The sequence below is a fragment of the Nesoenas mayeri genome (assembly GCF_963082525.1).
Source record: "Nesoenas mayeri genome assembly, chromosome: 2".
NCBI lineage: Eukaryota > Metazoa > Chordata > Aves > Columbiformes > Columbidae > Nesoenas > Nesoenas mayeri.
Window position 1 is genome coordinate 114,114,036 of NC_137543.1, and position 22,207 is coordinate 114,136,242.

The window sequence follows — 22,207 nt, forward strand, 5'->3', positions numbered from 1 at the left end:
ACTCCTGGAGCATATTTTACAACATGCTCCCATGAGCTGGAGTAGGAGTCAAGAAAATCTAAGAATAAATCAGTGTTATCAGTAGAATATTTTTACTAATTTGACTGCCAAGACCAACTCTATCACCAATTTCTGCTCATTTGACTGAAACTGCAAATATCAGGAGTTTATTTGGAATGGATTGATTAACATGAAACACCTTGTAACTGCCTTTGAAATGCTAGTCGGGACAAATAATCTGAGTTTGATCCCTGTGAATTCGGATAGTATAAGCAGGAATCAAATTGCGTATAATATGTTGCATTGAATGTGTTCAACTCTTCTGACCTCTTTCTCTCATGCACTCTCTCACTTTCCTTGGTTTTTTCTTTCTGTAGCTACAAAAAAACACATTTGGCAGCTGGACTTTTGGACTTTTTCATCTGGTCTGGATCTGTACCACTTCCTTGTAACTAAACTTTACTGCAGAGAAGAAGTAGCCCAAACCAGCATGTGGAAATTATTGATTACAGACAGAATAAGGGTTACAAGCCCCATCAAAAGTGCATGTCACCTGTCATCTCAGTATTTTTTCTTACCCTGATGCTCATGCAGTCTGAAGAATCCACTTTCATTGCACCTGTTTGCTCTCTGAGCCAGGTTCAACATTTCTAATGAGTTTAAGAAGCTGGAAAGAAAACTTTCCAAGGAAAGAATGATGAGCATATTGTCACCTGCTGGGCCAAATATGAAAGGCTGCTCAATGTAGGTGAGCCAAGCTGTGTCCCGTAGCCAGAGAGAGGTGACACACTTGGGCAGCACCATGTGAAAACTAGGACGTGTCCAAGTTTAAAAGGAAGGGGCACAGAGCTGACACCATCAATTGAACACTCAGTTCAGGCACTGCTAACACCTAGAGGGCTGGTGGAAACAAAAATCACAATGAAAAAAATAAGGTGTCATTTTCAAAGGTTAATGTAATTAAGCATTGTGGGGGATCGCTGAGGGCTCAGGTCTCCATTGCTCAGATCAAGGTAAAATACTTTTCCCGAATGTGTTTCAGCATGGCCAGAAGTTTGTGGGACTAAATACAGAAATTGCAAGATGAGACCCTGATCCTCAGTTAAAGCATAAGGCCACCTATGAATTCAGTGTGTATGGTCCTATTAAATTCACTTTTACTCCATAAAATCAGCTACTTTTGTGTAAACTCCAAGTCCTCTAGACTGAACACAACAGGAGAGAGATGGTCTAAAGACTTGAGGGATGAATATGAGAAAGAGTGTTTGCCATTTGTTTTTAATGAAAGGAGGAGGTTAGTCTCCATCAGCATAAGGTCCCATTCTGCAGCTCTTTCCCAGGCAGAAGGACTTATGCCAGGCTGTGTCTAGCATTTGCTTCCAAAAATGATAATTACTTTACATATTTGATGTCCTAGTTTGGTTTAGAGACTGAAGGTTTGACATTGCAGCCATAAACGAGTCCATCAGCCTCACCTCCTGAGCTCAGTCAGCAGATATTGAAAGAAATCAGAATGTCCTCATTTGGACAGAATCACTTTGTTGAAGTACAAGCCTGGAGCTAAAATTGAATATGGAACTGCAAAAAACATGCTAGCTATTATCTATTCTGTACTCTTTACTGTGTTTTTTCTTTCTGTTTTTTTTTTTTTTTTTTCTTTTCAAATAGGTTCCCTTCCATATGCTAACACTGCATTTGTTGCTTTTGTTTTTTACAGTGTCATAAGAAATAAACTGCCTTTTGAAGATTTTGATGGGGATAAATTTAGCACTTTCCCAGTAAGCAAAGCCTTTCCTCTGGTACAGCAGTCCCTTGGTAATAACAATGTCTCCAGTATTCCCCCTACTTTCTACAAAGCCTTATTCATTCATGTGAAATAGGTATAGGAGTGAAGTGAATGGAGGGTTTTTTGTTATAAAAAGTGTTTTATTCTGGTTGAAAAAACAGTCACACATTTGTGCCACCTGGGAGATACACACATAAAGCTGTGCTCCTTGCAGAAGCAAACTGCTCTGCTGCTGAGTGGTCCATTTACTGAATTAATAAGAGGTGAAATAAAGTTATATTAAAAAAAAATTAAATTGCCATCTTGTTTTATTTCTGCACCAAGTGTGCAAAGTGTCATTTATTAAAGCCTAGCAAAAGGACTCTGGAATACAACCCATTTACTGAGTTTTATTCCTATACCTTGAGTTAGATTCTCATTTTAGATATTTTAAATTAAAAGTGCAAGAGTAACAATGAATGTCTGATCTATGTGCTTCTCCTTGTTTTCAGACATTGAGGGGCTATCACTGGCGAGGCAGAGACTGCGATGACAAAAATGCCACTGCGTACCCTGGCAGACGGTAAAGCTTTTAATTATTTTAAAAGTTTCCTGGTAATTGTGGCTCCTTGAAGAACGAGCTCCTTACTGGATTTTGGCCATACCCTTAAGAGAGCATGACGCTGCTTGTTGCTTGATGTCAATGTGATGGAGATGAGAGGGGATGACCGAGACCAGGGATGGGGCACATTAGCATGAGGGGTGGTCCACAGGCTTCTTTCCTTTCTCTGAAGCATCCGCAGCCAAAATGGGTCAGACAGACCAAAGGTGGGGAAGGAAACCAAGCTGCTGAGGCTTACAAGCCTTATGACACTAGAGGTAATGTGGGCTGTGCCTACTTCAGGGAGCAGCAGGGCAGGAGGGTGAAACAGTGGTGCTCGTGGCTGGCTGCTGAGCTCCAGCATCCCAGCCTCATGTTATGACAGTGGATAGTAGAGCTAAATATGTGTCCTTCCAAGTGAACATCTTCTGGCTGAATACCTCCCAGCTGCTTGAGCATGGACTTTCATGCACACCTGAAATGGAAAACAAGGTCCCTGTTCTTGCTATTTTATCCTGTGCTCAGAGTACTCATTCAAAAATAGAGCTCTCCTCTACATTGGGTCTGTTAGGAAGTTGTTGACCAGGACTGTTTTTAGAGCCTGAGCATTAACTGGCTTGTGACTAGATAAGGGGAGTTTAAGGGTGTGGGCTTGGAAGAATTATATACCATCAGCCTGGGCAGCACACCTGCACCAGCAGAAATAGGCTTATGGAATCCATGTGTAATGCCAGACTGAATAGATGGAGTTTCCCTGTAAAAGGGATCTGAGCTAATTAAACTGTGTTATGGGCCAGAGCAAATCCTCATTACCCTGCACTGAATTTGGAATGATGGTCTTGGTGGATTTCAGTGAATACTTAAAAGCAAAGAAAAGGGCAGGAAAAAGGGGTCCGTCTTCTGCAAAAATTATCTCCACTTTGCCTAAGTGAATACGCAGACTAAAAGGATAAGTTTCATTCAGCAACTTCCACTATTAGCTTTAAATTAGTACTGGATTTTGCTAGGAAAAAATACCCTTCTGTGTAGAAAGGAATTTCTAATTAATTTATATTTTTAGTGAAAAATGAAAGAGAGGATCTCCTTTCCTCAAAACCTCCTTTTGCTTTATTTTCTATAACACAATATATCCTTTTGTAACTCTTTTTCAGTCCTGATAACTGGGATGTGAAAAGTGACTCTAACTGCAATGGCATATGGGTAAGTAAATGAAGTTATATCTTACACTTCCTTCTTGATGACTTCTTCTCTTTTTTCCTCCTTTTAAATTATTCCGCAAATGTTTCTTCTTTTATTTATCCTGGTCTATTAACTGATTTAGATTACGCCTCTTTATTTACTACCTTTGATATTCCAAGTAATAGAACTGTATTTATCAAAAACTAAGGAAGCACAGGGGAAGTGGTTATGAGCGAAGTTTGTTTATTAATGTTTATGATTATTTAAATGATAGCTGTTATAATTAAGTTAAATATGCATATACTTATTAAAATAATGTAATGGAAAGCATCATTATCATGACACAGTGCTACCTGCTGGCAAACATTCAAGAAGAACTTAATTCTCAGCCTCTATTTCTCACTGCCATTTTTCAGGGACTAGATAGATTTGATCATCTGTCCTTTCTCTCTTCCAACAGGGCGTGGATCCGAAAGATGGAATTCCCTACGAAGAGAAATTCTGCAAAGGTAAATCTTTATAGTCATTACAAAAAACCATGTGTCTTTTGCATTAGTTTCATAAATATTTTAATATTTTCACAGTCATTGCCAATGTAGGGGAAAGACAATGGGTTTTACAATTGCAAGAGAAAGGCAAAATGGCAAAACCTTTTTCTTTTTTTTCTTTTATTATCTTGAGGATGGGCAAAGATCAAATGTGAAAAGCAGAGGCTGCTGGTAATTTCCTGTTAAAAGCCAGCTCAGTTATTAAGTTGAAATACACAGACGAGGGACAGCATCAAACAGAGATGTCACCCCTGCATCTTCTATTGTGCCTGAAGCCTAACCAGAGGGTCCAGGAGAGCAGTTTAGTTGCTCTGTGTGTCCTGTTTGACCCATTGCCATAAACACTGACAATTGTGCCAGCAGTGATGCTGATGCTTTTCCAGAGAAGGCCTTAGAGAGGTGAAGTGATGCTGTCAGCCAGTCTCGCTGACAGCAATATGGGTGCCTGTACATACATGTATGCGCAAATAACACTCCTACTAAACGTCCGTGGCTACAGCTGCTGGTCATCTTGCTTTACATTTAAATCAGCATCCTGGGGGTGAACTGTTGCCTGGCAAGACTGTTCAACATTTTTAGACGAAAGGCAATCTACAAGTGCTAAGTAACATTAACTATAAACCAGCCAGATTGATCCAGCAGAAATACTCATATGAAGAGCACATCCACCACCCGGTTCTGTTATTACAATAAGGAGCTTTAAGCAATTTCCTGAGTAGTCTGATTTCTCTATATGTTTGAGTACTTTATAATGCTTATTCTATGGGTAGTAAAGATAAATGTTAGCCGCATATCCTTGAATGCAACCAGGATTTTTTCTGATTAGCAAGACCTCTCCCATTTTTTCATGCCCAGTCCCCAGTGGTTTCTCTAGGGTTGCTGGCACACACCTGTCAATCAGCTTTTGCTGCAAATGGAGCAAAAATCCCATTGCAGGGTCTGAACACTTCAGCCAGGTGGAGGGTGTCGTAGCCTTCATCAGCTGCCATTGCTATAAGGGTTGTTTTCCATCCTCAGTTTCCATTTGCTCTTTCTGCATGTGTGACTAATAAAATGCATTAATTAGGTGCAGACTCGCAAGGGGTCGTGCTGTTGGGCGACTCAGCCGGTGCTCACTTCCACATCCCCCCCGAGTGGATGACCGTCACGCAGATGTCAGCGGTGAGGAATCGTGCTCGGGTTGCCGAAACCTCTCTGTCACGGGTTGCTGTTCGCTTTCTCCCCGTGCGCCACAGGTTGCCAAGGGGGAAGGAGTGCAAAATGTCTCACTGCACTGGAATTTGTAGTCATGGTCTCACGTGAGTCAGTGCCCTACCGTGGCTGCTCTTCTGCTGATAAAAAAAGCATAGCCCTGTGCTACCACCGCTCCCCCAACATCTGTGCAATTGGGTCAGGGAAGAGTTTGGCTTCAGTGGTACGATGCTGTGCCAGAGACACAAACCAGGACATCTGGCCTTCCATGCGCATGCCTGCAGCTCAAGGCAACCCGTGCTGTCTATGGGATCAGTCCTGCCATTAGCGGGCTTATTGGTATGGCTCCTTGCTGTGACAGTGCTGCAGAAGTGACACTGCTGACAGTTTGGGAACTTCTGTTTTAGGCATTTGACTTTGAAATGACACATCCTGGATTGTTTTCCCTCATCTGTGGCATATGTGAAATAGATCTAGTAACTCCAGTGTTGAGGCTTTGAGGCTCCTTCCACAGATACATCTGCAGGTGTTTAGGGGTCATCCAAAGGTTTATAATGGACTTGTCCAAAAGGGAAAAGTTTCAGTACTGACCATAAAATATCACCAACACATTGATGTCAGTCTCTGGGCAGTACCCCAGCATTTCCCATTTTCAAACAACAACAAAATGCGCCTGACTGTGAATTATGCTGAGCCTCAGCTGTTGCAGTTCACTGGCATGGAATGAAGTAATTGAGAAGAACAGATCATTCTAGCAAAGTGCAATTGGGGAGTGGAGATAAGCACGCAGTTACGCTCCTGTCCTTCGCTGTTGTTTCCTATCCTGAGCTGGTGTCACTCCCTAGCCAGGGAGGACCATGTGTTGTCCTTCTCTGCACAAGGATCTGCTGTACAGGGCTGAGTGGATCGTCATTGCCCACTTTCCCTGGTGAAAACCTGCTACTCCTCCACTGATCTCTGTGGAAGAAAGATGTCGACATTTTCTGGAGAACAGTACTTATTCCAAAATACAAGTAGTTACAGTGTTGTTGGAGGTCTGAGAGTTTTCATGCATTTTCCCACTTTTGCTCCTAGATCTCAACTGATTTAAAAGTTGCAGATTAGCAGTTGTTTTCATTTGTTAAACGTTTATGAGCAACGATTAGATGAATGACACTGATGACAGAGCTGATGATGAGTGTAATAAATTAGCACTAATGATAATTGAGATTATCTTGTCTAATAAAGATGGTAATAATACTGATGGTGATGATGATTCTGGCAGTAACGATGGTAGCAGAGCCGTGTAGGCAATAGACTATATCAGCAGTTTGTTATCACTGCCGTGAAGGGTTAGAAAGTGTTTCTCTTGCTTGAATCGTGGTGGTCCACTAGCTGGATGGGTTGAAGGCTGGTAGTGGCACACAGAGGCAGAAACTTCAAGGTATGGAGACGCAGTGCGGATTATAAAGTGAGTTTTGATGACAATTTGTTACTCTCTGATGGATGCAGAGCAACTTGCATGGGAAGGGAACTGGTGCTCTCTGTGTAAGGCCCAACAAATAGATACTCTCAGTGCCCAACTCCATCTGGCCGGCATGTGAGGAAGATCAAGAACTGATTGGAAAGGGAGAAATGGGCTGCTTTCCTTTGCAGAAAAGGTGACTCCAGGTTAGAGTTAGTGGCCTACACTGGGGCAAGAAAGTTACAGCTACATTGATTTTGAAGTTTTTGACCAACCTAGTATTGCTGAGTCCCAAGGTCTACCCTACAGAGATCTAGCTGAGATGCAGCAACACAGAGAAAATTATGTTGGAACCATCGCTGAGGACACCTGCCTGCCTGTTCTTGCAAAGGCAGCCAGGAACATGGCTCTGTCCTTAACTTGCCATCGTTCCAGTAAATCCAACGCAATTACAGGAAGAGAATTATACAGCTGTAACAAGGGGATGAGTCAACTTTATTTTGACTTTCTGCTTGTCGATAAGTTTTGGGCTTGCCAGGCTTTTCTTCTTTTAAAAGGTTCAGCAAGAATTGAGCTGAATGTTCATTCCTTTGACCTGAAAATTCAGACACTAAAAATGAAGTGTAATGCAGTGGACATGCACTTGATGATGTTTATCAAAGCAGAAGAAATACTAGGGTGGTTTTTTTTTGAGGTGATGGTTTTCACAGAAAGCTAATGTTGAAAATACTGGTGTGTCTAGTGATGGATATTATGCTCCTGCTGCTCTGTCCATCTGCTTGCAATTGACTTCCAAATAGCTACTAAATGCAGCATTTTTCTGTTATATGTCTGGGATAGAAGCTTACTTTTAAATCTCATTTTAGAGACTATTTTATCTGGAGATAAAAGTACTGTATTTATAAATGTGCTGGAAATTATACCCTTTCTAGGAAGATGCATTTTAAAACTCTTGGATCTCTATTTCATGCTGAATAAAGAGAAAAATAAATCCCATGTCTATCTATAATCCCGTAAACATCAACTTGTGCACAAGCTCAAGAGGTTCTCAGTTTTCATTAAAGTAACTGTTTTATACTGTATATTTTCTGTTAAAGAACCCAATATTTCTTAAAATGCAGATTCAGGCTATTCCGAACACTTATCCCACTGACTTCTTTTTTTGCACCACTAGAAAAAACAGGAGTTTCACCTGTGATAATCTTATTAAAAACATTTGCTAGCTTCCCTCTAAACCCAGTGAATTGCAGGCAAGTTTATTCCAGGTAGCATTGTGATGACTAAGATGCTACATTTTGGGGGAAATAATAAATTTGCTAATTTCAAACCTATGTCCCATGCAGCTTTACAGAGTAGAAATGCCATGCATACTTTTTAAAAAGACAGGCTGTGCTTTCCTCAAGAGCTCTAAGGCTTGCTTATTTGTATACTTAGAATAAGAAAGTCATCTGCTATACTTAATGCCGTCATGAGTATTTGAATATTATTAAAGTCAGTATGAAAACAAATATTCAATTCCCCTTCAAATTAAGGGACACTTCAGTGTTTCCAGGATTTTGACAAGTGCAATTTCTAAAGACCAGCATCACTGTTAGTTTTCCAATGCCATTTTGTGTCCTGATTTTGAAAATCTCCTACCACAACAGCCCCAAACCTTGTTCCATTTAAGCTAACTTGGTCCAGAGCATCTCGGGGTGTGTGTGCATTTAGCATCAGCCATGGCTTTGGTTACACGCTGCAAGAGAATCAGGAGGATTCAGAGAGATGTATTTCGAGGTAGGACACATCTAGGAGGTGAGGACATTCCTTTGAAATGAGACCCATCTAGAGCATTTGAGGCTAAAACATGGCATTTGAAGCTAGTCTGGAATAATTTTCTAATCATTCTCTGCTAAAATCTGGCAGATAGGCTGAAGCATGGTTTCTCAGCCAGAATAATCTAGAGAATGGTATTTAAACAAGGCTATGCTCAGAAGAGTTTTAAACTAAAAGTCAACATAGAGTGTCCCTCTAGAGTGGGACAGATTTGCATATGAGATTAAGCAAAACGCAGTCTGTTAGACCATGCTTTCCAAACTACATCACTGCAGAGTTCAAGGTCTAGAAATTTCCAATAACTACTCATCTTCAACCTTCAGTCCTGAAATATTTTCAAAAGTCTGGCTTTAAGTGCTTTGCTGGAACAGTGTCAATGCTAAACGTATATAAAGTTTTCAAATGCAACTGTAATTCTGGGCTCAAATGTTCCTTTCCAAATCAATTTGCAAGTCAATTAGGTTCTATCTAATTCATATTTAAGCTAAGTTTTCAGGGAAAAAAAAAAATGCAGTTAAAAATTATTGGGACTTGTCCAATGAAAATATTGGTTTAGAGTGCCAGTGGGAAATAATGAGAGAATTGGTCATAGAAGGATTTGTTTTAAAAATATTTAATCATTTTTGGGCTCTTTTTATACTCTTACATGCTGTGACTTATGAGAGATCATATCTATAGTTTGTTCTATGCTAAGTGACAATTTCAATATTTCTTTCACCTTTAATGCAAAGCTACAAGGAGGCAAATATTGCAAATGGCTAAGCCATTCTGTACATCTCCACTTCTGCTCACAGTTATGCCCTTAGAGTAAGTGCCTCTTTGCATGCAAAACTATCAGATTTGAAGAAGGCAAATTTGGAAGGACACAAACGTGTATTTTTTATATATACGTATATATATATATATATGAGAGAGAACCAACTGAAAGATAATTAAACCAGGCCCATTTTCACCCTGGTAACTAATGCAAATCTACTGTAAGTAGGTCAAATATGCTGTTATATGCTTTAAACTGGCATCTGCTCTGCATTAGGCTGCTTAGAGCTTGGCTTCAGGATTTCTCCCACCCCACACAACCCCCCTTTTCTCGCCTCTCCTCGCCTTTCCCTGCATCTCCCCCATCCTCTTACAGACAAAACCTATAGTCATATACTCAAGCAGAGCTCCCATTCACCTAAACAATAATTTTGTGGGAGTGAGGATTTGGTGGGGACCACAAGCATTGGCTCTTCTGTGGCTCCTCAGTTACCTCTGACCCTCCTGGAGAAAGAATTACTCACCTGCTTGCTGTTTATAGCAGTGAGTGTTTAAGGTAACCCCACAATTGCAGCAAAAGAAAATTAAGCTAATAAATTACATGGATTAAACTAGCCTGTAAGTTCTCTGATTTTATGTTTTGACCTTCTTTTGGTTATTACCTTTTTCATCAACAGTTTTTCAGTATGAGCACACTGGATTTATGCATTTGTCTTTGCGAGTGTACCCCAGACTAAGAGAAGCTGAAAATTTACTCCATGTTCTCGTCCTTCTGAGGTGGTGCAATTTCTTGAGGTCATTTTTCTCGCCTTTCATGATTTTTGACACATTCGCAAATCAAAGTGGAAACAAACAGGGGACTGTGTTTTAAATGTGCAACATGGCTTGCATCTGCATAGAGACAGTCACTTAAAAAAAAATCATTAAGGACTAAAAAACATAGAAGGGTAAAGGTTGCATCTGTTTGCATGGAAAGGTTATAGCAGAGCATGCCTTTTTCCTCCCTGGTCCCTTCCATGCTTAGGGGCCTTTCTGACTCTGTTACTTCAGTGACAACCCAGAAATTTGCAGTGAGGACCAGGCAGAGGTTTTTAGGGGATCAGATGCCTGCAGCTCATCCTGCAAGAGAGCTTTGAGTGAATTTGGTGTTGTCCCTCTGCCGTATATGCATCTCCCTTTGTGCCCAAGGAGACCCACCTTTGGACAGGACAGATGTTGCAGCAAACATCTGCCACCTTGGTGGTCTGCACCTGCAGTACGTGCTCCACCTCAGGAGGAGTTTTGGGCTCTTCCAGAATTAAACAGTGCCAGGAGATGCCGTTCAGATTTCTCTTCTGCTTTTCCTTCCTCTGTCTCTTGATACGCCCATCTTAAAATAGTCAGCTTTTTAAGTATATGCATAAATAATTACTGCTACAGCTATAGTTACAGTCGCTTCTGCCCAGCTAATGCTCCAGCTAAGAAGTGCTCAAGTTTGCTAAAAGGATTGTTCTGTCTGTGAGGGTGAAACTGTGTTGATTTTAAAATTTCTCTTTTCAGAAATCATTTTCTAACCTCCCAATGGCTTTCACTGATGAGTTTGACTGGCCCCAGTTCTCAGAGATCACTGGATTTCTGAACTCCACCATTGGGTAAGACCACAGGCGGGGTGGCCAAGTCGTAGAAAGTCTGAAGGTCCCTCAAAGCACAGCAAAACAAAAAAAAATGCTTGAAAGATAAAAATGCTAGTCAACTCTGCTTCTGCTCTTTTTAAAATCAAAATCAACATGAGATCTAGAGATTTAAAGAAATCTTTTAAATATATAGACAAAGCACAATACTCTAGCCCAGTCAGTCTTCCTGAAATTCAGGGTAGTTTTTAGAGCTGGTCAAACTGTAATTTAGAAGGAGAAAAAACTGAATAAATAAAAACCAATCTTGCTTTTCTCCAAAGTTCTGGAGCACATGAAAGGGAAGCATTGCTGAAACTAACAAAAAAAATCAGTATTTTCTTTTTTTTTTTCCTACTGTTCCTTTTTTTGCTGTTGAAACAATGGAATATATGGTAATCCCAAGTTATTTCATGGTCTTCCCCCTTTTTTGGGCAATCTTGCTTCTCCTTTTTTTTTTTCCCACATTTAGAGGGAAGTAGCAAAAGATGAATTTGGAAGTGCCTGTGACCTAATTTGCTGTGTTACATTGCTCATGTGGATGGAGAAAGATGCAGGAGTAGATGGAAGAAAATAAGTCTCTGCCAAAAGGGAAGAAAAATAAGTCCAAACACAAATAAAGCACCTTGAAATGCCTGCAGTTTTAATTGTGAAGTTAAAACAAATATTAATAATTTTGTTAATCATCTTTCTGGCCAGCATTAAGACACCCTTGACCCCTGCCAGATTGGACGAATACAACCATCAACAGTGCCTGTTTGGCCTGAATTTCAGATAGTTTTTATTTTATATGTCTAAGATAGGTCACAGATATAGTGAAATGCCAAATCAAGCATGAGTCAAGCCTAAAGAGACTCTCTACCAACAGAATTTGAAGGTTGGCAGAATGTATTCTTTTCCAGGAAAAAATCTGTTGCACCATACACTTGTACTTTTTGCTTCCTTTTTTCTCCCTGTGCAAAAACCAGGCTCCTAGTCTCAGCTGCTGTCACATAGTCTATGCTTTAAGGAGGTACATTATTTGACAAGCCAGCAGAGAACATCTATGCAGCCTCCTTTTTTGGAGTCAGCAGCAAAACTGACCTTTAAAAAGCTATTACGATGTCCAGCTACACAATACACAGTATTTAGCTGAAGTTCACAAGTGATCAGAGCTTGGTAATGACCCTGAAGTTGTCAGTGATAGGCCTTGGTTCAATGTTTAGTTTTAATCTCTTTTCTAATCTTTTAATATTTGCCACATCTGGGAAAAAAAAATAAATAAAAGGACTGTTTGGGACTTCAAGGCATTTTTAAGAGAGGAATCTCAAAATCCCACATCTCAATGACGGAGTGTAGTGCAGACTGCTCTGGCAATGCGCAGTGGCAGGCTCCCATTTACTCCAAGACTGCAGTAGAGACACAAATTGATGTGTTCCATGCCCATCTTTCCCACTCCTTGATGGATGAATGAGGACACTGCTCTTTAACTAATATCCTCTGACGCAGAACATCTATTTGCTTCTCCTCATCCACCCATCTGCTATGCTGAACACCAAAGAGCTTGACCATTTCTTGTGTAGCGCATTGCATGGTGACTGGTTGATGTTCTCCTGCATTTCTATGTAGATAGTTACTTTTTATTGCTAGTTTCAAAACTTGTCATTGTCTTCCGTTTCTCTGCATTCATCCAATTTTACTGTTCTTAAGGCATTGTGTTCAAGGTATCTGATTCCTTCGGTGTCTATGTTCAAACAAAAAATCACCAGCCTGGATCAAGATGACCATGTACTCATGGCTGGGAGCGTGGTCTTTTCATCAGCTTCCTTTTGGGCTGTTACTCTTTTCATTTGCATTTTCATTTTTCTCAACAGTGCAAACTAAAGAAGAGAACTAATTACAATTAAGCATAACCTGTTTTCAGATCAATCCTTCCAAAATATATGGCATTGAGAAATTAATGCCTTGCCAATATTTCTTCTCTCTTATTTACTGTTCCATAACAACCAATTGAAAAGTCAATTAGTGAGCAATCAGCAGGATTGTTTTGATAAATGATGTATAACAAAAAAGGTTTTTAAACACCTTATCTGAAAGACCAACATAAAAGCACCCTGGATGGAACAATTTCAAAGAAACTCTCCATGAGTTTATAGTTTCTGAGAGGATATCTTGGTTTCCATTTTAGGCCAACCTGTTAAAGATGAAAAAGATTTATGACCACAAAAAAAAGAGAGATGGTCAAATAGGCACTGGGGCACAGAGTTGTTCAGAGATTAAAACACACTTCATTTTTAATATCATCTGTGTTTTCATCATGAGTTTAGCAGCTTGCATTTTCTCGATTTATTTTAGAGGCTGGACAGACTCTCTGTATCTACGTTTACGCAGGAGAAATCGCTGTAATCACAGAGACTTACAGAACATTTCCCAAAATGGTATGTTAAGTTTTTTCAATTTCTTTTTCTCAGCCTTATTAGTCTGGTACTTGATGCTGCATTAATGAACATCTTTCAGAGACAAAGAGAAACCCCCTTCTGATTGCATGAGTTTCTCATGGGAAAATAGAGAACAGCACTTATTTAACTCAGTGTCTTTTCTTCTAGCTCGGAGTAGGGAGGTGTGTGGCTTGATCACTTCTATCCATGCACAAAAAATTTTCACTGGGCTAAAAACCAGTGTACCTCACTGTAACTCTGTGGGTTTGGTTTTTTTTTGGCCATAGCCAAAAGGGGGGATTATTTAGAGGGATGTCACTAGTAGTGATGGAGCTAAAACTCTGCCCTACATCTTCTCCAGAGGCTGTGGCATGGTCTCCTCTTGCCTGCACCCTCCTGCTCTGCACTCCCATGGGGGATGCTAGGGGGGTCCTATACTGGACCCCACAGCAGCACAGGGGACTCACAGGGCTGCCACACCGGCCGCCAGAGTGGGCACAAAACAGTCATCAGTCTCATAGCAAGGATGTACATGAAATCCTGTGACATCCTGTGGAGCTGGAGACCAGAAAACCTCTTGTAAAACTGGAGAGGCCAGTGGTGCAGGCATCTTCATGTGCTCTTAGAAAAGATTTTAAAAGAATAATCAAGGACACATAGGTAAACCAAAACTGGGACAAAATTTAACACTTAAATTTTAATTAATTCATTAATTTCATGAGACTGGCTTAACACCTCTCTATGAAATAACATCTTGAGTTGCCAAGGGTATATGCAGCAGACCTAATATATCTCGAATTAAATGTCTTGCATGGTACCTCACAGGAAATGCTTGTGTACAGTGAAGAAAGAAAGATTAATACAAGATATAAGAGGTGGGTGGAGAACCACCTAAGCAGGGAAGAGCAGTGGGTTTGAGCAGAGGACCTGTGTTCCTCATGCTCTCTCCTGAGGGTAACGCTGCTTAAGACTTGATGTGCTCACCTGAGAGCAAAGACCAAGGTGCATGCTGGACAGCATCTGTAAATGATGCAAAATTCCATATTAACCATCCTGAATTGGGCCACTTTCTTTCACAGGAATAATTTAGGTGAGCTTGGGAACAGCAGTGACAGAAATTGCAGAAAATACAATTGTACGGTACATGCATTTCAGAGCTAATGATGAAACTCTTGTCTGTACACTAGTGGCTCATCAGCCAGAGACAGCGGAAGGAGAGAGGCATTGGGATGCAAAGGGGAATTTCAAGAAATAGTTGGTAGTGCGGGATAAAGCTGGAAAGAGACCAAGGCAGTTGCAAAATGCATCATGCACAGTATTTTCTCTAGAGAAAGTCCTTCCTCGTATAAACCACTGATAAGACCTCAGAATTTGGTCCCCTTTGCTTAGGAAGGACAGATTTAGGTGGGAATAGATGCAGAGAAGGGCTTTGGAGAAGATTAGGGCAATGGAGATTTCTGAGGGGATGTTAAGACACCTTGGCAATTGAGCAAAGCAAAAATTAAAAGGGATTACAAGAACATGAATTTAATTAATCATTAATCCTACCTCTATTTGGAGAGGAAATTTTTTAAAAAGGTTACTATAAAGGAGAGATAAACTAGAACAGCCCTCAAAATCAAGGAGTGGGGACAAAACAGAAACCCTGTGTTGTTTCAAGACGGAGTTTGATTAAATTTGTCAAAGGGATTTTATGAAGAGATGACAGTAATCTCCCTTAGAAATTAAGGTTTATGACGTTAGCTTTTGTGTGTTAGATTAGGTGATGTCCCCAACAGCAGGTTTAAAAGATACTTGATTATTCTATGATTATCTCATTGTGTTTCTATTGTATTTAATTAATTTTCATGCTTCAGAAAACTGGCTGTAGAAGCTTGGGAAAATTTATTCTCCTTGGGTAGATAATTTGGCTTTCCATAAGGGTGCTCTTCCTCTACAACAGATGAGTCATGTGGACTGTGAGTGAGGAGCTCTGCTGCCCCTAGTAATGCTTGGAAACTTGTTAAAAGCTCCGGATTTCCTTTGAGATTTAGGATCAGAAAGGGTCTGCCCCAGCTCCCCACCTTTGAGTGACACAGATCTTACCAGGCAGAAAAGGTTGCAGGGATGGTGACATGAAGCAAGGATCACTTCCAGGCTCAGATGGGCATTTTTGCCTAAAAAATTGCCTTCTGGTGCCAGCACTGATGACATTGGCAATGCCTCTTATTCACCTGTGGCACACGTGGTGCTCCTGAGGCTCTGGGTCTTCTGCACAAGTGTTTTACAATCTATCTGGTGTCATGAGTTGGGAGCTTCTTTCTCATCTGTAAGTCGCAGGGCACTAGAACTGGTGGCTCCCATTATTGCAGTCCCCTATATGTGCTTTCTGGTGAAAGAATTAAAAAAAAAGGCCAAAATAGATGGTTAATGGATGACTAAGTGTCACTGGTTCTTCTCATTTATATCCAGTTCATCTCAGTACCCGATATGCTATTACCGTGTTCTGCTTTCTTTGAGTTAATGGGGGTTGTACTTTCTGCTCTTCCTGCTCTTCCTTTTTCCCAATTCCATCACAGACCTTTTTTTTTTTTTCTTTAAAGTCTCTCACTGTGTTCATCATTCCTTTTTCTCTCCACTTCACATATCTCCTTTCCACTTACCCTACAGACACCTGCAGGATATCTGCAGGATAAAAGGAGGTGAACCTGTGTCAGGGAAAAGGCTCTGAAGAAAATTGAGAAGGGAATTTATAAAGGGGGAAATTACAAGTGACAGAAAAATCCCAGGATATCTTCCCTCAGTATCTTCTCTTAATCATTGCACAAACACTGCATTGTAAAGGTTTGCTTTTCTTGCCTCATTTGGCATAGTAGTTTCCCTGAATGGGAGAATTTGAATGGCTGCTCTTAATGACAGTAAAGCAAAAATCTGGCCGCCAACCTGACCTTAGCCCCACCTGGAACAACTTAACCTTTCTGAAAATTATGATTCACAACCCCACATATGCACAGTGAGAGGATGAGACACTAGAGATACAGTTCTGATGGGAGAGGCATGCAGCCAAAAGCCCAGGGATGACAAGCCAAGCTGGAGACCAAGAACAGTGGTCATCTCCAGCCCCTCAGCGGAAACACCAGTGCTGTGTCAGAGCTCAGCATGGAAGGACTTTCCCCCATTGCCATTCCCAGGACATGCATCTTAAGCCTGGAGGAAGGCTGCCTCAACATCCATGCTAGCAGGATTTCTGCCTTTCTTAAAAGATCCTATTATCTTAAAAAATCCCATTATCCTCTGGAGATGGTGGACCTTTCCCTCCTCTGCAGCCTGCTGAGGGGTAGGGTGTTCAGCCAGGGAGAGGGATGGTGCCCCTCAGCTCTCTGTTTATATTACCTATGATCTGTGTATTTATTTGCATCAGAATTGCTGGTGTTCATTTTGGGTGATCAGCTTTGCTCACTGAGCACCCCACAAGGCATTTGGTATATGAGGTATAGGTTAATAATCTAAAGCAAATCTGTTCTGTGCCACCATTACTGCTTTCAGCTTGTGGCTGCACAACAAGCTGCTCATAGTCCTAACTAATGTTTTCCATCCAAGTGGCTTCCTGAACAGTTTTCTACAGATAATTTTTACTGGTTCATTGTTTCCAATATGGTTTTGGTGTCTGGCCTTCCAGCAGCTTCACACAGGTTTGTAGGCCATGTGCTGATTTTGGGTTCTGACTGGATGAGCGGGATCCTCAGGTATGAGGGCCAGGAATGAACGCTCAGGTGTGGAGTCACAAAGTACTTCTAAATGTTCTCCAGCACGTGTTGAAGATCCCTTGTTTTGATAGGAGTATCCTGATAGTAAAATCAGTTGCTAAAATATTCCAACAAATCATTAGGTAAACATGGCGAAAATGAAGACCCTCAGAATTTCTAAATAATTACAGAACAATCTTGTGATTGTCATCCATGTTTTGTATTAGGTACTTGGATAATGTATGCTATTTCAAAACACAGGTATTGTATATTCCTTTGCCATTTGTAATCTGATCTGTCTCTTTAAGGTTCTTGCCATTGACCAGAAAAATTATGCCTTATTAGCACATGCTATGGCTCACTGAACCATCAAGCACCAGATATCTCACATTGGCTTCAAAAACATTTAAGAAGTAATAACTTTTCTTTTTCCTTCACGTCTTGGAAATTGTAGCCCACTTGGAGTTCATTTGGGGAAACCAGAGACATTTTCCTTTGCAGTGTTAAATTTCCAATTGCTTTTACAGCAAAAAGGACCAAGGATTAGAGGGCCATCAGCTATTCTCAGCCATGCAGTCCTTTTGTTGCTAGCTGGACCCAGGCTCTTTCAGCACACGTTAGTGCTGCTCCTTGTCAGCCACATAAGGTATGAGAGCAAGAAAATCAAGAAGTGCATCTGAAGTATAGCAAGGTTTATGAAAGCTGGGGTTGCTTGCAGGCAGAAACAAACCCAACCCTGACTCCTCAAACTAAAACTAAAAAACGACACTGGTCTGAAAATGTTTGGCAAGCAACAGAGAGGGGGGCAGGAAGGGTCCAGGAATAGCTGCCAGGACATTCAGTTGCGTGAGGGTAGCTGTTCAGACTCATCCCATTTTGAATGTTTTCATTACAGATTGCATTCTGTATCACAAAAACTTCCTTGAAGACTCAATTTACCCATGAAAACAGTTCTCTAAAAACTCACTTCATTTTCTTGATGTTTTTACTTGATTTGTAATTGTGCTGAAGCTTTCCACAGAGCTGCTTATAACTGCCTGCGCTGGTGGGGGTAATACATAACCAAGAACAGCTTCCTACTTTTTTGTAAATACTTTCTTAATTTTTAGAGATCCCAGCAGTTTATTTGTGCTGGAACTGCAGCCTCAGTCCAGGAAGCCATGCAGCAGAATGGCTTAACAGAGGGGTGTTGAACTCTAGCTAAAAGAAGGCTATTAAACAGAAAAAAAAAATCTACTGTTGGTAGTTATGTTCCAAGCTGTATTTTCGAAGGATTTTGTGGGGTTCTTATTCTACTGAAAAGAGCTTCTCAGCAGAAGGGCTGGATTTTGAATGGACCGGCAACCCTCAGGAGAGAAGCAGCAGACAGATATATTCACTTTTAGCCTGGAAGAACTGGATTATTTAAAACATAAAGGATTCCTTGATATATGTGGTTGGCATCACTGTGAGTGATAATAACAAAGGCACCACTATTAAAATGCAAAGTGTACTATTGCTACCTCAGGGGTTTATCTCTTAGATCTTTCCCTTATACCAATCCAGCAGGGATTTAATGATGTTCTGTCCACAAGTTTCTCCCCAAGAGCTGCGGGGAGGACAGGATTTGCTCCTCAAAGCAAGTTTCAGAGCCACAATGCAGAAAAGAGAAGAGAGACCAGGGAAGAGCTGAGCGAAGAATAGAAGAAGCATAACACAAGAGGAGAAGGAGTGAAAAAAGAGAAGAGAGTGAAAACGCTGCAAAATAAAAGCCAGTACAACCTGTAGGGCCTGCTTCTCTGAAGTTTATATTTCTGTACATTGCTGTGAGGTGTGCTTCTTGCAATCACAGTCCTGGTCTGATCTTGAACAAAGCATAAAGCCCTTTTTGTCTCTTTGTTTGCTATCATTCTTGCATCGCAGGTGATGGACTTTGATTTGCACGCTGTGGGTAGCTGGGATGTATATGCATAACCTTTAAAGATCTGCTAGTAAGTTTTATGCATAAAAGCTTTCCTAATTGGGAATGCTTTTCTCATTCAAGACATAAATGAAGAATTGTAGGCACTCACAGATGCTTAGGTGTAGCTAGCTCTTTTCCCGGAGGAGGAGAGTTTTGTATCCAACCATTTGGGCGGATTACCATTGAAATGCAGAACTTCTCGGGAGGGGTGCAGCTGGCCTAATGCTATTTTTCATAAGACTGCCACTCATGGGGAGAGCGATGCAGACACCCAAATGTTGGTATCTAGTGCTGTTTAAGATGCTTTACAGTGTCTTTCCCACTGTCAGCTGCCTTTCCAGAAGTGCACAATCTCTCAGGCATCCTGTGTTGTATCTGCCAACCCTGCTGCAGGTGTCTTGGATACTCTGGGATGTCAAAAATGGCACTTGGTGCCTATGTTTAGGACCTGAATCTGTCCCAACATGGTATAGCTGTGAGACGCTTACTCTCTCAGAAGAGTGAGAACAGTTCACTTTGCAATTTATGGGGAAAGTTAAAAGTAGATCAACTGTTGACAAGTCAGGTTGGCTGGTTTACAAGAAACTACAATGTTCAACAGATGGGAAGAAGCTGCCAGATCTAGATTAAAAGCTGGATTCAAACAACCCAGCACTTAAAAGTATTTGATTTCCTGCAGTCTGAAGCGTAGGACTCAAGTGAGAGGCAGTAGGCCCCTGGATATTGCTGGATAGGGCCAGCACCCAAAAAGCTTGCAGAGAAGGGTTGTTGTTCCATTTTTATTTTTAATGCTTCTACATTCTTGGAAACATGCAATGAAGTTGGGTTTTGCATGTTCTTTTGTTTGTCACTATAATGATGTTCTACTATTTCTCTTATTCCCACTATGTGTGATCAGGTGGTTCTTCAGGCAACCTCCGCTATTTAATAAAAAGGTGAGTGTTTAATGGGATTCCAGTGCTGATTGGGAGCACATAGTGTTTCTGGAGTCTTGCTTCTTGGAAATAAACAAGCAAAGTACTGTAAAGAATGCATTATGCACAAATGTCCCAAAAAGCACAGCTTCCCTTGGCCACTGTGCTCTGAAGTGCTGGCTATTTGTTCTCTGCTATAAACGTTCATCAACAGAAGAAAAACTGTCACCATCTTGGTGACATCTTGGCCTTGGTCTTAGCCCAGTTAAGCCAATGGAGCATTTCCAGTGATTTTAGGGAAGAGATTAAGCCTTTCCCTAAATCTGTGCTTTGTGTCCCCCTAAATGTGCTACTCCTGATGTGTAAAAATCTAGACAGACATGGGCAGGCCCACTGTGTTATCTCCATATGGACATGATTGAGTAGCTACTGGATAGTGAGCGGCAGCAACCCTCCTTTTCAGATGAATTTGTATGGGCTGTGGGTCAGCTGGGTTTGATTTAGTTTGCTTGATGCTGACATAGTTCACATCCTAAGGGATTTATTGTTCTCTCCTCCAAAAAACAGTAGTAATGAATCCTTGCCCTCTAGCACTGATCTTTAAACCACATCCTGATTCGATCTTGAGCCCAGTCCTACACATAAACTTAGTTGTCAGCCAAACATAGTCTTCTTCTCCCATCTCTGATTAAAAACTTCCCATCTTGATTTATGTCTTTGCCCCAGGATGAAACTACTTGATTTGGCTTCTGAATAGCACAAAGAAGATAGAAAGCCAGCAGGAAAAACACTGAAGATGACAAGTCCATGAGGGACAAAAGGGAGAAGTGAAAAACAAACAAACGAACAAAATTTCAGAAATCTTACTAAAATACAAAACTGCAGGGAAAAAAATCTCCCAAATTTAGAAGCATGGTCATCTGAGCATTGGCCAAATCTAAATGAGCTAATTCCAAACGTGATCTCATGCAAGCATGGTGTGTGATTCAGACACTGAGAATGTATTTCCCCATTAATATGGCTGTGTATTTATCTTTTAGCCTGGCCAGAAACCAGCTGTTGGACAATCCAGCCATAGTTATCTATGCTACAATTGGGAATGATGTCTGCAATGGGTAAGGTGTAAACCAAATTAACATTTAGAGTACCATAAATTTGACTTCTTTAGAGTATTGCTGGCTGCTTGGACATTTATGTCTCACTGCTTTGCGCTTCCCCGTGTTGGCATTTTTCTTTGCTATTGGTCTGTGCTTCATTCGTATTTTTCTGCTGAAAGTGCTGGTTGTTGCCTTACCTGTATTTGTCATAGTCACCTACCGGTCCTCATTCAGAGCTTGTCTTTTTTTCTTTCTTTTACAACCTGGTAATAAAGTGACCAATAGCATGTCTGAAGTAGAATATTTCTAACTTAGTAGATGAAACAAAGTATAACAACAACAGGAGGAGGAAAAAAGAAAAATTAAAAATAGTTTAAAAGCATATATATGCGTCTTACCCAGTGTGTCACCTCCTGTCAGCAGGGAGAGCATGACTGGTTTACCTTTTCTGAAGAATGACAACGTAGTGCCCTGTTGAGGTCTATTTTCACCCTGCCTCTGCTGCACGCTGCCTGCAGTCTTTGCTGTGCTCTCCTGACAAGGTTTTTTGTCTTTCTGGCTTTACTCACGTCATAAGCTCAGCAGGAGAATGAACTGAAGCTTTCAAAACTAATAGTTCTGGCATTATCCATTAACAGTGCTCTCGGGGACGCCAAGAGGTCACTAGTTGGATGCTTCCCTTCCTCCCGGTAGTGGGAAGGCAATAAACACCAGGCCAATGCACAGCACATACCTACCACAGTTTTGGTTTTGCAGGTGGTCGAAGTGCTGGTTTTAGTTAACATTACTTTCACCATGATGAATCTTCAGGTTTTATTTTAAGCATAAGAAATACGTATGACTGATGTGGAGACTTTCAAAACATTCATTTTACTTATTGACGTACGCTCAGCTAAGTCCCCTTCCGGAGCCTTTGAAGAGTCTCACCTGCAGATCGCATAATAAAGTTGGAGCTATTATGCAGGCTTTCAGGATTCACAACTAAAATATCCTGGTTCTGGTACCCTAAAACTTTGTTGAACAGCAAGTGCTTGGGTTGAAACTTTGCACATCAGGTGTTGTGCTCCAGACAGGGACGGCCAAAGGCTAGGCAGGGCTTTCCCTGCTGCTGCAGCACCTGAGAGCCCTCAGATGGGCTAGAAGTGGGACCACAGGGGCCAGCTT

At 41.0% G+C, this 22,207-nt stretch overlaps 1 protein-coding gene across 1 annotated transcript in view; it reads left to right on the top strand.

Annotated features, from left to right (window-relative positions):
* AOAH (acyloxyacyl hydrolase) overlaps positions 1-22,207 on the top strand; it is a gene marked incomplete at its 3' end in the record, with an annotated part of 82,532 nt that overhangs the window by 38,207 nt on the left and 22,118 nt on the right. The window contains exons 8-16 of the mRNA XM_080338718.1: positions 1,718-1,778; positions 2,278-2,348; positions 3,518-3,566; positions 4,006-4,054; positions 5,160-5,254; positions 10,839-10,930; positions 13,283-13,365; positions 19,931-19,967; positions 20,987-21,061. Coding sequence (XP_080194844.1) covers positions 1,718-1,778; positions 2,278-2,348; positions 3,518-3,566; positions 4,006-4,054; positions 5,160-5,254; positions 10,839-10,930; positions 13,283-13,365; positions 19,931-19,967; positions 20,987-21,061 — 612 coding nt within the window. The remainder of the gene's footprint in view (positions 1-1,717; positions 1,779-2,277; positions 2,349-3,517; positions 3,567-4,005; positions 4,055-5,159; positions 5,255-10,838; positions 10,931-13,282; positions 13,366-19,930; positions 19,968-20,986; positions 21,062-22,207) is intronic.